Source organism: Falco biarmicus, chromosome 7, assembly GCF_023638135.1.
Source record: "Falco biarmicus isolate bFalBia1 chromosome 7, bFalBia1.pri, whole genome shotgun sequence".
Classification (NCBI taxonomy): Eukaryota; Metazoa; Chordata; class Aves; order Falconiformes; family Falconidae; genus Falco; species Falco biarmicus.
In genome coordinates, this window is record NC_079294.1 from 55,905,322 (window position 1) to 55,920,726 (window position 15,405).

Genomic DNA, 15,405 nt, shown 5'->3' on the forward strand with positions numbered 1-15,405 from the left:
TCTCCTAATGAGTCCTCTACTATCTCCCTCTGCAGAATTAGGATATTAACATTAATATCTGTTTTATTTGATCCAGCCCAGCCTTCCACACTTAATGTATTGTATCACTAACTTCTCCTCAAAAGCTTCCTGTTCTATTCTTGACAACCAAGAAACAAACCACGGCTTGAGCTGAAGCTGCGTTTTGAGTGATCAGTATGCTCTACTTAGCACACAGAGTGAAAAATCTTGTGAATTACGTTGTTGCAGTACAGAATATTTATAGTTCGATGGCTAAACCGCTGGGGTGCTCAGGGATGTCTGTGTGCAGAGCATAACTATACATTCAAAGTTATGAAAGCATGACAATATAATGACTATTAGAAATTCTTATTAATCTGTGCTAGCTATCTATGAGTGCAATCACAACATCAAGCTGCTGAGCAGCCATTTCTGATACTTGTTCCTGATTTACAGCCTCTCCTGATACAAGCTTGTTCTCACAGATGTAACCAGGAACATGTTCTAAATCAAAATAGTGGTTCTCATTTGGTCTTCACGCTTTTGACTTCTTTGATCACTCTCAAAGTCATGACTTCAATAATGATCTAAACGTTCACGTGAATATACGTATTATTACCAATATTTCTATCACTAATTAAGACCATTTCCTCAATTCCTCTCTTATGTATTTTTAAAAAGTTTCATGCAGGCATTTTAACTTGGTTTTCTGCAATAACCATATTTTAATGAGTGGCTTTCAAATCTTTAGGCGGAGATTACCTGCTATATAGAAAAAAAAAGAAAGTATATTTTACCTACGGTTAACCACAGCACTATCTTAAAGAACAAAAGGAAACTGCATTTGATTCTGTTGGAGCTAGAATGCATACAACCTGCCTTTTGAACAAAAATCCCAAAGGTTTACTTATCTGTGTGTGTTTCCTCCATAAATTCATTCCATGAATGTTTCTTACAGGCAAGTTAGCTATTTTCGCTAGCCAGAAAGTATGGAATGCCTACAATGCCCCCTGGCAAGCATATTTGTGGTTCTTCTGACATTGATGATTTTGTCAGATTTAGGTAACAAGAAGTAGCATTTCAAGTTACAGTTCTTTTGTCTCCTTCTTCCACAGATAACTTCATATAGTCACAGTGCAATGATTTTCCTCCTTTACAATGCTTCTTTTTTACTATCCTATGAAACATCTGAAGTAAGTATGCCAGAAAGCTCTTACCACCCACAGAAATCTGACGCCAGGTGTGATTTGCAGTGGAAATCAGTCTTGGTGAACTCTCTAGTGTAATTAATAGTTTGTTCTAATTACCTTCCAGCGCATATTTCATGTCCTGGGCAAAGAGAGTCCACATGATTTCAGCACTGACTTTCCCCATGTTCAGCTCTTGAGGGAACCTGCAATCAATCACATTACATCAGTTCACTTGCTGCTGAAAATTATGCTTACAGCTGCACAAATATTTCCAAAAAATAATTCCTCTAGTATGCATTTACCATATTTTGTGCTTTGTACAATTATGTGAACCATCCAGTCTTCAAATAAATACTTTCCTTAGTCTGATGTCAGGGGCCTAAGTAAGCAATTAGTTGAGTGTTGCACATATCCCCTCACATGACCTTTTACATCAAGAAATGTCCATCTATCTTGCTGATAACTCAACTTCAGATAAATCAGATGGCTTATGAAAAACCAGGAACAGTTGGTTCAGGTGTTTAGCAGCTACAGGTTTTCCTTAATTCCCTTGTTACACTGGAAAACAGTGAAGCTTTCTGTGGAGCTGTATTGGTTTATACTAGTTGAATCCAATTCACTGTTTGAAGACGTGTACCTTGAAGTATGGATAAAACAGTAAAGAATATAAAAGGTGGAAAAATGCTTAATTTTGATTCAAAATTTTAGGTGTACCCTTATGCTTTGTGTCATCTTTGAAAAACAGTTTTTATGTATCTTTTAAGTATTTTCCCACAGATTTTTCATAGATTCCAGCTGCTTCTTATTCTATGTAAAAGAAAAGCTTTAATCTTTCACTTACCATCTTCCCTCTTAGCTACTAGCAAAAGCCAACATTTTAGTGACAAGCACTGTATGTTTCACATCATATTTAAAAGGAGAGCTATTTACTTGTCCTTTTTTTAAAAAAATAAATATATAAACCCCAGTCCTTACTGCAGAGGTGGGACTGACATTAATATGAGCCGTTCTCAGGGCACAGAAGCAGACCAAAGCAGGTCACACAGCTAAAGAGCAGAAAGTACTGCACCTCCGAGCGGTAAAACGACCGTTTGTACTACAGCGGTGCAGTGAGAGCCATACGAATACACCAGCAGCTCAACGTGAATACATAAACCCATCAAAGTCCTAAAAGACCATATTCACGAGGAAACACACAGAGCTGTGTGGCTTTTGTCTTGAGTTTATCACAGCACTTTACCTGAGTAGAGAATTTGATCCAAAGTATTTTGACCTTTTAATGAAGTACTAATCAAATTCAGGAAACATTCTGTAATAATTTTTGTGAAAGTGTAGGAGGTTTTAAAGTGTTTTTTTTGCCAAAGAAAGAATGAAATGCTGTGCAATTTAAGGTTGCTAACAATATAATCTATATACTTTCCAGGGACATATTTGACCCTGATCATATCTGCAAAGTAACAGTACTTAAACAGCTCATTAGACTGTCACTTTGATACGAAGCAATTGCTAGCTCAGATCACTTATATACCTCTTTTATGCTAATTGATGCTCAATTACAGAACTTTGTTTTAATTCTGTTAACACAAAATTGTTGTTCGAAAGCTCAAAGGTATTTCAACTGTCTTAATTTCTTTACCTCCAGTCCAGTCTGAGTGCTGTCTTAGCACCCACTTGAACTTTGACAACACTGCTCTGAGGAAACGTTTAAAAATTGATTTAATATTGACATGTCTTTTGTCCATAATACAAACCTGGCCATAATGTAAGTCTGATAAAAATGTATTTGTTTGATTAGTGGTATATATGTGTATTCTTTTAACTTGTGAAAATACACACACAAACTGCAATTATGTTTTCACTATGTTGCTTAAATTACTGTAGTTCAACACAGTATCTTCAATTCATCCCATCTGACTTCAGTTAGGTACCTTAAGTTCACGCCCAGACATACTAATTTCTGTGTCCTTGAGAAATATAAACTTAAGGCATAATCATCAACGGGACATACCGATGAAATCCTTCCATCCAATGCCTAGAGTATGGATATTTGCAATTTTGTAGTTGCATGGATGCATTTTTTTATACAGCCCTGCAGGACTGACTGCCATTCCCACACATCCTGTTTCATTTTATCTGACACCATGACCTCTTGGCAGGAGATTACTGTGACAAAAATGATCATACAACAGAAAGCTCTCCGCGTTTTAGTATAAAACTTTTACTTTTCACATGTAATTAATTTGCTTCATGACGGCTATGACACCTGTAGGTGTATCCATCACAGACTCCAATAACTGATTTTTAATTTGTCCAGAGTAGGTTAGTAACGCAATGTGGACAGTTAACCTAATCAACATTTTCAGCCAGAGAAATTGATTTAACATGCTAATGAACCAGTACCCAATATGCCCGTAGATCTCATTGTGTTCCAACGTTAGCCATAAAATAAACCTCCAGCATTAGCATGCTGGGGAATGACATCACATAGTTTGCCAGAGTTCAGCTAGACTATTTCATGAAAGTTTCCGACAGTTTCATGGTTTGACTTCCAGATAACTTAATCCTGATTCACAAAGTAAAAACTACTTGTTTATCACATTATAACTACAGAACTCTGGCTTCAGCACCGTCCCAACTCCTTCTCTACACGATGACACCATTGCTTTTCCACTGTTCTAATTTATGAGCAATACTCGTATCCGAGCTGGTGGAATCCCATAAGCGATGTAAGCTCCTGCTTTTCCACACTGCCTTCACAAGTCTGAATGTTCGCTACTGCAGCTTCACCCAGCTCCGACAGGTATGCACAACAGAAACTGTGACAAACATTGTTTTCACACATTAGAAACAACCATTTCATATATGATTCATGGCTTTCTTTTACCCTATCATTCACTTGAATTGTGCTGACACAAGAAAATCCGCTTTAGTCTCTTACTCTGCTCTGCATTCTCTACCCTGTTCACTGACATACTGCCATTTGAGAAGTACATCTTCTACCACAAAACTAATTAGTGACAAGCTGCTTATTTACTACTTATAAACATTTTTCAGCAAGAAATAGCTGTTATCTACCATTGTTAAAATTCCTTTTGTAAACATACTAACTATAACAGTTGAAACCTGAATTGCATGGAGACCTTAAAGCTGTACGGTGAAGACAACTTGATTTTACGTTTTTCAAGTATTATTAGTTTACAGAGGATCAAACAGAGATTATCAAGAGTGTAACTAACATACCATTTCTGCATATATACTTGTTCTTAAATGGAATGTAAGGTCTAAATAATTTCAAATTATTTGGTCAATTTCTGACATCAAAATCCTGGGATTAGATTTTCCCCCTTGGTACATATTTACATTTATCTAAGAAATACTTATGTGTAATTTCAGTCAGCTATTCTTTTAATGACTATTGTACAAAGTGTACAGGATTAACGGAATACACCATGCATTCAAAAGATTTTCTCCCGACTGTCCATAAAAAGGCTAAGACCTGTGTCAGCAAGTATCACAGAACTGTGATGGAGTAAAATTTTGTCCTTAAGTACAAAGGCTGTAATATTGTGGCTACTATTTCAACCATTAGCTGGCCAGGATAGCTACGATTAACATGATACACTCTTTCTCCAAGCATCCAGTACTGACCACACGGACAGCAGACTTGATGTTGTTTTGAGCTAATGCAGCTATTTTTATAGAATTTTTTAACAATTTAAGCTGGAATGGACACCTGAAAGTCATTTAACTAAACCCAGAAAGAATCTCAAAGTCACATCAGGATGCTCAGGGCCTGTGCAGATGAATCCTGACTGCCTCATGAAAATGACACCACCTTTCCGGACAGCCTATTGCTGTGTTTGACCCCTCTCACTGTGGATAAGGATTTGCTCTTGTATAGCTAATAGGAGTTTCCCTACCCGAAATTTGTGCTCGTGCCTTTTACTGTGCACTTCTGGAAGTGGTTTGGCTCTGTCTTTTCCTTGTAACATCTCATTAGGAAGCTGAAGAATGCAACCAGCACTGCCCTTAGCTGTGTTCTCCTCAGGCTGTGTGAACTGCTCCCTCAGCTTCTGCTCACACATCACATCTTCCATCCCCCTAAGCTTCTTGTTGTCCTCCACTGTAGTTCCCCAGTTTGACAATGTCTGTATTGTACTAGGGAATCAAAACTGGAAAGAACCATCCAAATGCAGCCTCACATGTTCTGACCAGAAGGAAGCAATCCCTTCCTTCAACCGGTGGGCTCTGGTCTTCCTACCGCAGCCCAGTATATTACTATGCAAAATACAACTCGCTGCACTAGCAGCTTTAATCATAAGGGTAGCAGGGTTTAGTCTCTTCTTAAGGTCCTTAAATTGCTAAAATGGTAGCTGAGCTTTACATAGTACCGTGTTTTGATTAACATTCCTCTGTTGCACGAAATTTGTTTTAGTAACAAATGTCATGGTTTATGAGAGTTCCATTATCACAGTCTGAAAAGCAATTAAAAACACCCCTGGAATTAAAAAAGAATTTCTGAGATTTCCACAGATTTAAAAAAAACCCAATGAACAGATATTCAAATTACCTCTTAATTTCTTACTCAAATCAAACAATCACTTACATATTTTAAATATAAATGCAAGAGTTATCCATTGAAATAGGCATTTTAAAACATGTCAAATTATCCACTTCATCTCCATTTGACAGAGTTCTTATGCAAGTGTGGGCATACTAATATAGATCTCAAGAAAATTAAGACCTGTAGAACTTCAAATAGGCAATTTTTTAATGTACTTCATAAAACATAGCACATCAGGAACAGAAGCTTTTCCAAGTGTGTCAGGAGTGGGGTTCTTCACTCAGATAGAACTCACAGTGTCTAGCAGTGAAGCTGGTTCAGCTTCACTAGTTGTAGCAGAGGTGGCAACTTCCAAGCAAGCAACATTTTAGATATTTCTTCTACCACTTCCCAAACCTTGTGCTGATGGGCACAGGACAAAAGTCTGTTGACCTTCAGGCTGCTGCTGAGGCAAGATACTTGCTCTTGCGGCTATGTTACTGTTAGGCCTGAAGGTGCAAGCCAGCGGTAGTAAATCTCACTCGATACCACGATCTGCGTCTTCCGCAGTGCCACACAGGTAGTGACTTTGCAGATCTCATTTAGAGCAGCATCATCACTGATTCCAGCACAGGTGTGCTGAGGGCAGGCTGACTTAGACTGTCCTTGAAATCTAACATCGAACATACGTCTGCATCCCTGTGGTCAGTGTTAAGTGTCAATACAAATCCATCCTATCAGGGCAAGCAAAGAAACCAACTGTAAAATGACAGGCTTGCAAGGAATGTTTCATGCAGGGCTGTTTCTGTGAACAATGTGGCAAATGTCCATATTATTTCAATGAATATTATGCTCATTTTTGTTGATTTGATTGTTAAGAAGCGATCTGTCATAGAGTGACAAGCTGGTTAACGCCTGCGGGACTTTTTTCCCAGTCTTTTTTCTTCTAGGAAATAATCAAGAATGCTTCTAATGGCTCCCCATCTGCCAGGAGTTACTGGACAATATTGGCAATTTTCACAGTGTGCTTCTAGTCTCTGGTACTTGCTGGGTGGTTTTTACCTTTTCTAAGGGAAGCGCTAAAAATTGTGTCATGTTTACTTCACAATTTATACTAACATACGTGTTTTTCATCTCCCTAACATTTTACATGTATTTTAAACTATCTACCCCACTGTCATACCTCCACTTGTGCATTCAATTAGAGAATACAAGGGCACATGCACAACTTGAGGCTGCAGAATACTGATGAAGACTTTATGTATATATGTACTATGTGCAAGTGAGAGCCTTTTTTTCCTGTGGGGAAGTGTAACCGGTACAGCTAAGGTGTGCACCTCTTCTGCCACCATTTTCCTCAGAGATAGCTATATGCATGAGTGGTCACATTTACTTTAATTTGGTTACTAATATTTCTAAGGTTTCTCATGTAATAATAATATATTGTTTACTATTTACATTACAGTAGCACTTCGAAGCTTCTGGTAGGTTTAAGAAAATGCTATGCAGGAACTTTAAAATACATAATAAGAGAGAATCACTTCAAAACTCACAGTTTAAAAAGACAGAGAATGGGGAAGAAGACATGGTAGAAGAGACTTGCTCAAGATCCTATGACAAGTGAATGCCAGTCAACAAGAGAACTGAAACTTCTGAATCTTCTGAGCCCTCTTCTGAACCAGGACAGAGTTCTAGTTTGCTTTAATACACACACACATACATAAAAATATATATACACATACTATTGCATGAATTTTCAGAGAAAATGTGAAATAAATACGAATAGAAAATTCCAGGTTATCAATATTTTATATTTATCTCCAAGTACATAACTCCCCAAAAGCTTCGTCTTCCCTCATTCCCAGCTTGCACTTTGTCAGGATGCACTCAGCATTGTCAGACGTACCACGCTGTCTGACTAAACCGAAAGACTGAAATATCAGCATTATGAAAAATGCTCATGTTAGGATTGTATACAATAAACAGTAATGTAAACTGCAGAGCAGAACATGACTGAGATTTTATTATGCCTGTTATTTTCCGGTACTAATCTGTTCAGATTGGTTTGGCTTCTAAGTATATTATGTAAATTTAATATTTTCAACATCCTCTTCATTTTCAAATTATAACATCTGTACGTCTACAGGTAAAGAAGGAGGAAAAAAGCCTAGGCTTGAAATTTGTTGCCACTGCTAAAACTCCTTGGAGGAACTTAAAAATAGTATCTTAAGAAGGATGACAGCTTCTTATAAATTTCATGTTATATGACATTCCTTCCTGCCGTCATGCTAAAATCAGTACTTGACAATTGTAAGTACAACTTTCAGTTTGAGCTATAGATAGTTCTGGCACATCTTGAGTTTGGTTCAAAATGTCAGAAGCAGCAGTAATGTTTTTTCAACTGTAATGTATCTTTCTGGCTAAGAATAATGACAGAAGAAGCTATATAATTCTGTTTTCCCTAACAGTGACCTTCACATAGAATCCTTGGACACTGCTCGAGGAAGGCATGTATCACAGCAGTCACGACTGACTTATCTGTGTTTGGGGCCACAACTGATGGCAAATTCTGACATATATAAAAATACAGATACAATTGGAAGCAAAAATTAGTCAAAACATTAAAATATAAAGAGGAAACAAGTCCTCAAGAAGAATCTTTCCAATTCACTACATTTGAAAAAAAAGCACCAAACCCAAAGTCAAATTCTTCACAGACCCAGGCAGTTAGATTAGTGCAGAAGTTCTCTAGTTCTCTGACAAAATATGCAGCAATTAGAGTCACACACAGGGCTGATTCTCCTTTTCTTACCGAGGCTTGATATAAGAGAAACTTCATCTACAGATGAACGAGCTCAGTGAGAAACCATCTCTTAGTAAAGGACTGAAACGATTATTATATTCCAGACCAGTTACAGACAGCTCCAGGATTTCTTAGCATGATTTATTGTTGTGCCCCAGATGTTAATGGATGCTAAAGCTGGGGCTTGGATTCAAACAGTAATCCAGAAAAAGCCAAAGGGTATCCCAAGTGCTTCAATGTGCTTAAGAGAAAGAGATCAAGTCTCATATTCTAAGAAGAGCTGGACTGCATAAGAAACTAGTCAAATGGTTAGTCAGAACTAAGCTGGATGGTCTGGGGTTTATTTTTCTAAATCAAAGACTGAGATACCATCTCTAAGTTGAGTGAGCTGCAGACAGAAAAAGCCTAAAGAATTTTTTAAATGGACAGTGACAGAAATGGAAGACCAGGGGCTTACTGGGTGCCGTACTTCAGTGCAATGGCTCATCTGGTCATTCTGAGCAAGGGGATGGCTAGTATTTCTGCTGTAAGAAAGGAACCAAGAATCTGACTCCTATCACATATTTCTTACTCTAATGAAAACAGCATTTCATATTTCTGGATTTCAGATAAAGGTCTCAGCAAAAAAAGGAGAGTTATTTCTCTTTTTCCTAAGCTCTGTCTTAACTGCACTCCAGAAATGCAATTACTGGAGTAGATCCCAAGTCATCTCTCAGATTAAAGTCTCTGAAAGAAACCCAAGAAAGAAATTTAGGTTTTCATTCTATTTTGCAAAGTCTTTTACCTTGCTCAGGGGAAGGAGATCTATTTGAAGGAATATACGAGACACACATTTATCAGAAAAGATGTACACATCCTAGAATTTCTTCATGAAGTTGGAGGAAGGATAGTTAACAGTATTCACAGAAGTACTGGTTTATACAAAGGCCTTTTCCTTTTGAGATCATTTGTTCTAGAAGAATGATGGTAGCCATGATCTGCTCTCAAAAGCAGAGGCGCTGTAACTCCAGAAGCTGTAAAGCAGCACAGAAAGGAAATAGCCTCCTTCCAGTCTCCTGTGTTATGAGTATCTACCTAACATTAAACTCATTATTCTGTAATTTGGTTATTATTGGTTATACCCTCATCATCGCGGTAATGAAACACAACTGTATTTTTCTACACATGCTATCCTAAGCCTGCGATCTAAGGACTATACGTAAAAGAAAATGTGGGCTTCTTCCCTGTGTGTGAACCCCCACAAAGATTTGTGTTTTCTGTTCTTGCGGAGTCAATCTTCTCTCTGTTCCCTACGTCTAAGCATTTAGTAAAACATGTTTCCATAATTTGTATACTTCAATTTAGTGTTTATGGGTTATGTGTATACTTAATTCTAAGCTGTCTCTGAACTTGCTTTCCAAACCTCATGCTAGTTTCCATACGTATAACAATCAGAGACTGATGGGTGCTATGCAGCTATCACCATTATGGGTATTATGCAGCTATCACAGCTTCTCACATATAGCAACATCGCAACAATAACTAACAAGGCTTAATACACAACAGAAGCACACAAAATTTCCCACATGCTAAAGATAAATGGTAACACCAGCAGCTGACTTAGTAAAGGGAATGGATAATCAATGGTCAAATTCTAAAGCATCTATGTAAGTAAGGAATTTTGCGTTATCTGTATTTTATCGTGTTACTTTTAGGTAAAAAGACTTCTCTTTTGCGAACTATTTCAGAATGTGGTCCCTAAGCAGCAAAATATAATAGAAATTTCGCATGCAAACATTCACATATATTTCCTAATCTTTGTAAAAGCCACACATTTTCAAATTTCTCAGTGAAGGAAGAGGATAACCAGGAGAGTGCTCTGTTAGTCATTGTTTCCTCTTGCTACAATTATTTCTGTCTCATAGGCCATATTTTCCCAATTTCTGTGTTATTTTTAGGGAAATACTATAAAACTTCAGTATAACTGAAACATTGTTATTAAATCACCTTCCTCACTTGCATGACAGTCTCTAATCCTCAACTCATACGTCAATCATACAACACTATTTGGTGGAACTTCTTAATAAACAAAATATGCTAGGTTTTCATGGGAAATAAATTAACCATTAGGTTGCCTGTACATGATCATTTCTATCTATTTCTAAAAATACTAAACTGCTTATAAAAGATAGTAACTTATGAATGTCTTCCCTCTATTGATTTTAATTAAGTAAAAATTTTATGACAACTGTTTACATTGGCTAGCTGTAAAAAAGTGTTATATATAAAACCACCAATCAATGGAATGAAATTGAACTCAGCTTGAAAGAAAACAAGAAAAATCAATGTATGAAGCAAAACATAAATAACACCCAAAAGCACTTAACCTAAGATAGTACTGCATGTCTTCTCTAGTTCAGTCCTAAACTAAGAAATTCCAATCATGACAATTTAAAATGCTTTTTCTTATTTTGTGCTGCCAAATCTGCAGTCTGTTACATTTTTAGGAATAGTGAAGTCCCTGAACCTCAGATGTACATTCTTAGAATAGCTCGTATTCCATACTTGGTGGGTTCAGTCTCACTCAGGTGCTGGAGAGAGCCTGGTCCTGGTGTGTGAATACGCACATTTTTGTGCTGTGCATGCAGCAACAGGTTAGATGGCTCTCTCTGTGGAGTGCTGCGCGTGGTCACTGCTTCACTAGCTCTTAAGACAAAAGTTCTATCTGATTTTGGAAAATATGTATTCTATTTAAACCATGAGCAGAGTTCATTTATTCTCACTTTCTGTGCTCTATCCGCCATCTATCCACAGCTGTTTTTTTTTAACCAAAGCAATGTTCCATTTCCTGAAGAAAACATAATGGACAAGACAGATACTTCGTCCAGTGTATCTAACTAATCTGTTCTTAAAGGGTATGATAGATTGCTACATTAGAAAATGGCAGCAAGTCCTGCGAAAGAATAGAGTATTGCTTTGCTAAACAGGATACCATTTACAAATTTGATTAACTAAGTGATATTCATATGCTTCCAGAGAATGAATTGTAATTGATAGTGAGGAATATCACTGAATCAAGACACAAACCACATCAGATACACTTTCCATTATCAAATAAACATTCTAGAGTTAGCCTGACTTAGTCCAATTCATGATACAGTTGACCTGATCTTTTTTACTTCCATGCTTTTGAGTTTTTTTTCCACAAACACGTATTTCATAACTCACTGACTCATAGGTTACAGTTATGCTGTTTCTTCAATATAACTTACTGTCCTTGACTTCACTGATGTATTAAAATCCTAGTTCCTGAAGCATGAGGAAATCTGCTCCTGCACATATGCCAGTTCTTTCCACACTGTGGAATGGGAAGGGAGTGTGTGAAACCTCTTGGAGGTTTGCTTTTGCAGCAACTCTGATCATTTCCATTTCCAAACACTCGGTATCATTTGCCATTCTATGCTGAGCTGATATCAACATGCATCAGTTAGGTTCCTTGTCCTTATTCTCCTTTAATTTCTGAATGCCCAAATCATATATCAATTAAATATCATGTTTGTTGCAAAGAGAGCTCACTCCCATTGTATTAGATTTTTCTTTGCTCTCTCCTATTTTCTTTTGCAATGTTTACCTGTCTCGGCTTTTTAAATTTTAAGCTAATGCTATTTGACTTCCAAAATTTAACTTTGGTAATCATACAGTTCCTGCTGCCCCCCCACCCCCATCCTGTAGGCTCTGGTTTTTACCTTAACATTCTCTTTGAGTTGGTTATTCACTATGTCTTCCCCAAGAACATAGGGCTGAAACTGCTCCAAGTTCTCATCTCTGACTGCAAATACAAATTCCTAACAGATTTTCCAATACTATTTCACATTTGAGTAATTTCTCTAAGTATCTTTGATCAGCTTTTCTGAAACACCATCTATGCTTTCATTACCCAAATAATTAACAATATTCACTTCCCAGTTCTTCATTGAATCAGATAATGGGGGTATCAAACCTGGTAATCTCAGACAACATTAATAGCATGTGTTCTTGAACTGTAACTATGATTTTTATTTCCCTTTCAAAATGTGATTTTTAGCTATCAGAGACTAAATATTCCAAGTGCTAGCTAACCCAGTATTTCAGCTTGCCCATGCAGTAGTCACTAAACCACAGTTCTAAAAAAAAGTACTAAAGAAGTACTGAAGTACTAAATAAGGGTATGAAACACAGAGTTCACAGAGGAAAGAAAACAGATCTTTACATTGCAAAGATTTAAGTTATCAGTAAATAACAAATCTAAAAGTCCCACCAGGGCTGTCTTGTTTCTTAAGGGTGTATTACAACAACACACACGATTATTCTGAGTAAGTGTGCTACACAATTAAGGGAAAATATTTTACTAAAGATGTGCAGAGGCAAAAAGTTTAGACCTTTATTTCCAAATATACAAGCATATTTCAGCTGAAGAATTTGTTCTTGATTTTTTAATCTGTTCCTTTTAATGGAACAGATATTTTATTTTATTAACAATTTCTTCTGTCTCATGGTGTGTACAATGCATGTTTGACAAGTGCTGGAAAGTCCTAACTTTGCTTGTGCATCAGGTTCTAATCACATTTTACATTGTTTTAACTAGTAGAATGAGAATTTTACAACTTAAATAGTAGACTTCATACTTTTCCCCTCAAACTTGTCAAGTTTCTTGTGTCATGTAAGACCCACAAGTTGCCCATACAACACCCATTGAATGGTCTGGTCTGGTCCCTCAGTTACCACAATGCTTGCTGAGGCAATCACACCATGTTTCAGCTGGATTTATCATCTGATACAGTTCAAACTGCTCTATCACAGCATCCTTTTTACCTCCAAGGTACATATAAAATTAGGGTTTCCAAAACTGCTTGAGGGAAAAAATTCTAAGCCACATCATACCATTGTGAAACCCCCCATCAGAATACTTGGAGCATTTCTACAACAGGATTCAAATGGATATAGGCCTGAATATTCCACTGAGACATTGCATGGCCATCTATTTCTGATAAGGAGTCACAGTTTTGCAGTATTCTTGTGCATTTAACTGATATTTTCTCTTCTAGGACAAGCAAGGGGCAAGAGGCTTTCTGTCATTTTTCTCAACAGTTTTTACATGATGCTTTCGTATTGGGAGAAGCTTTTCTTTTTTAAAAAAGGTGTGCAAAGCAACTCTGAACAGTTTTTCAATTTCTTCCACCCACAGCATCTTCATCTCTTGCTCCTGATATCTCCTGTTTCTCAAAGACACTTTATTCCTAGTGTTCTTCCACTTCCAAAACAACAGTGAACACGGGAGAGAAGTCACAGATATAAACTCTCTCCCTTAACCTGTCCCTACTCCATCCACTCCTGATTCTCATTTCACATCTTACACAATCACTCAGCTGTGCTTTAGGGAACCCCCTAATTTCCTCAGAGGAAATCTGTCCTTTCTCCATTTCTTCCTCACATTTGGGTAAGAATATAGCTAGAACGATTTTTATGATAATTAACCACCAATTACTCTTAATTTCAGTGATGAGACTGAAATAAAACACACGTATGTATTTGTTCCATCTGAATGTTTTATAGTAAGTATATTTGCTATACAGATAGTCAGATAAAAATCTGCACTTTCATTAAGAGAGGAACTTCACACTAAGTTGTATAAATGGAGTAAATAAGAAAAGAGTGTTATTTCCTCTGTAGAGTAAGAACTTGTTCCTTAATAATGCCGCTGCAGAAAATTATTGAGCAAAGAAATGTTTCTTACCAGGACTGAAACAGTCCTTCATTTATTTAAAGGAAAGAAAGGGATCAGAAGGCAACAAACTCTTCCAACTTCTGGTTAAGACCAGGAGGTTTCTTTGGTAATTACACGGTGGGCCCATAAAAAGTGTGGTACCTTCTACCAAGAGGCAAGCACAGCTCCATGTACAGAGTGCCCTTCAGTATCTATCCTATTCTGGCTGAAAGAAACAGACTTGCTCTTGCTCCCCTTCAAACCGTTCCATTAAATGCCACTGTAGGCACCTCTAATAATTGTTTAGCTATAACAGAGATGTAAGTTTAAATTTTAAATTTTGCATAAGTCATCAGAGCTAGACTATGCCCAGATTTTCTAGAATCTCTCTGTAAAATAGCTCCGACGAGCTACAAGAGCTAAAACTTTTCCCTAGGCCTTCACCTTGTCACATTTCAATTAGTGCAACATCTGTTTCTCCAGCCTTAATGTGTGAAACATGTTCCTTTGCACTCCTCCTGTGTATTTTATTTTCAAAACCCACTACTCTATCTCTTCTTTCTGTGTTTATCGATTGACTCTCTCGTCTCTACTAGTGTATCAGCCATAAGCTATTTGACTTGTCTTGGTTATTGATTTTACCTCCCTCTCTGCTACCTGTTCACTTCTGAGAAGTAAACTTCCATCTCCGGTAAATCCAGGATATTGCTCTTTTTCAATTTTACAAATTTTATAAATTTTCAAATCAGCCTGGTCAGGCTTTTTGTCTATCCAATCATAAATTTGGAGAGTGTCTTTTTGTGAGGCTCATTATTCTTTTTACAAATATATCCCTAAAACTCTTTATAATGCCTAAACCAGTCGCAGCATAAATTGAACACCTTTTGTGCCAAGATGCTACCATAACATTAATACCCTCACATTGTTTCACTGAACGTTCCCTTCTCCCTATCCATTTAGTTCTCTTGCATAATATGTTGCTATTTAATTTTTTTGGGGGGGTGTGTGTTCATATACCACATGTCTTTAGTTCTCTTTCCATGATCAGAGCACTAAGTCTTCATCAAACCATGTCAATGTTATATCCTGAATTTTTAAATATCCCTAGCCAGATTATATTTAAAATACAACTACTGATTCAGTTGCA

At 37.1% G+C, this 15,405-nt stretch overlaps 1 protein-coding gene across 2 annotated transcripts in view; it reads right to left on the bottom strand.

Moving 5' to 3' along the window:
- The window catches only part of UNC13C (unc-13 homolog C), a 178,726-nt gene that overhangs the window by 57,245 nt on the left and 106,076 nt on the right, over positions 1 to 15,405 (bottom strand). For both annotated transcript variants that reach the window (XM_056347091.1, XM_056347090.1), the window contains exon 17: positions 1,308 to 1,393. In XM_056347091.1, the coding sequence (XP_056203066.1) occupies positions 1,308 to 1,393 (86 nt within the window). The remainder of the gene's footprint in view (positions 1 to 1,307; positions 1,394 to 15,405) is intronic.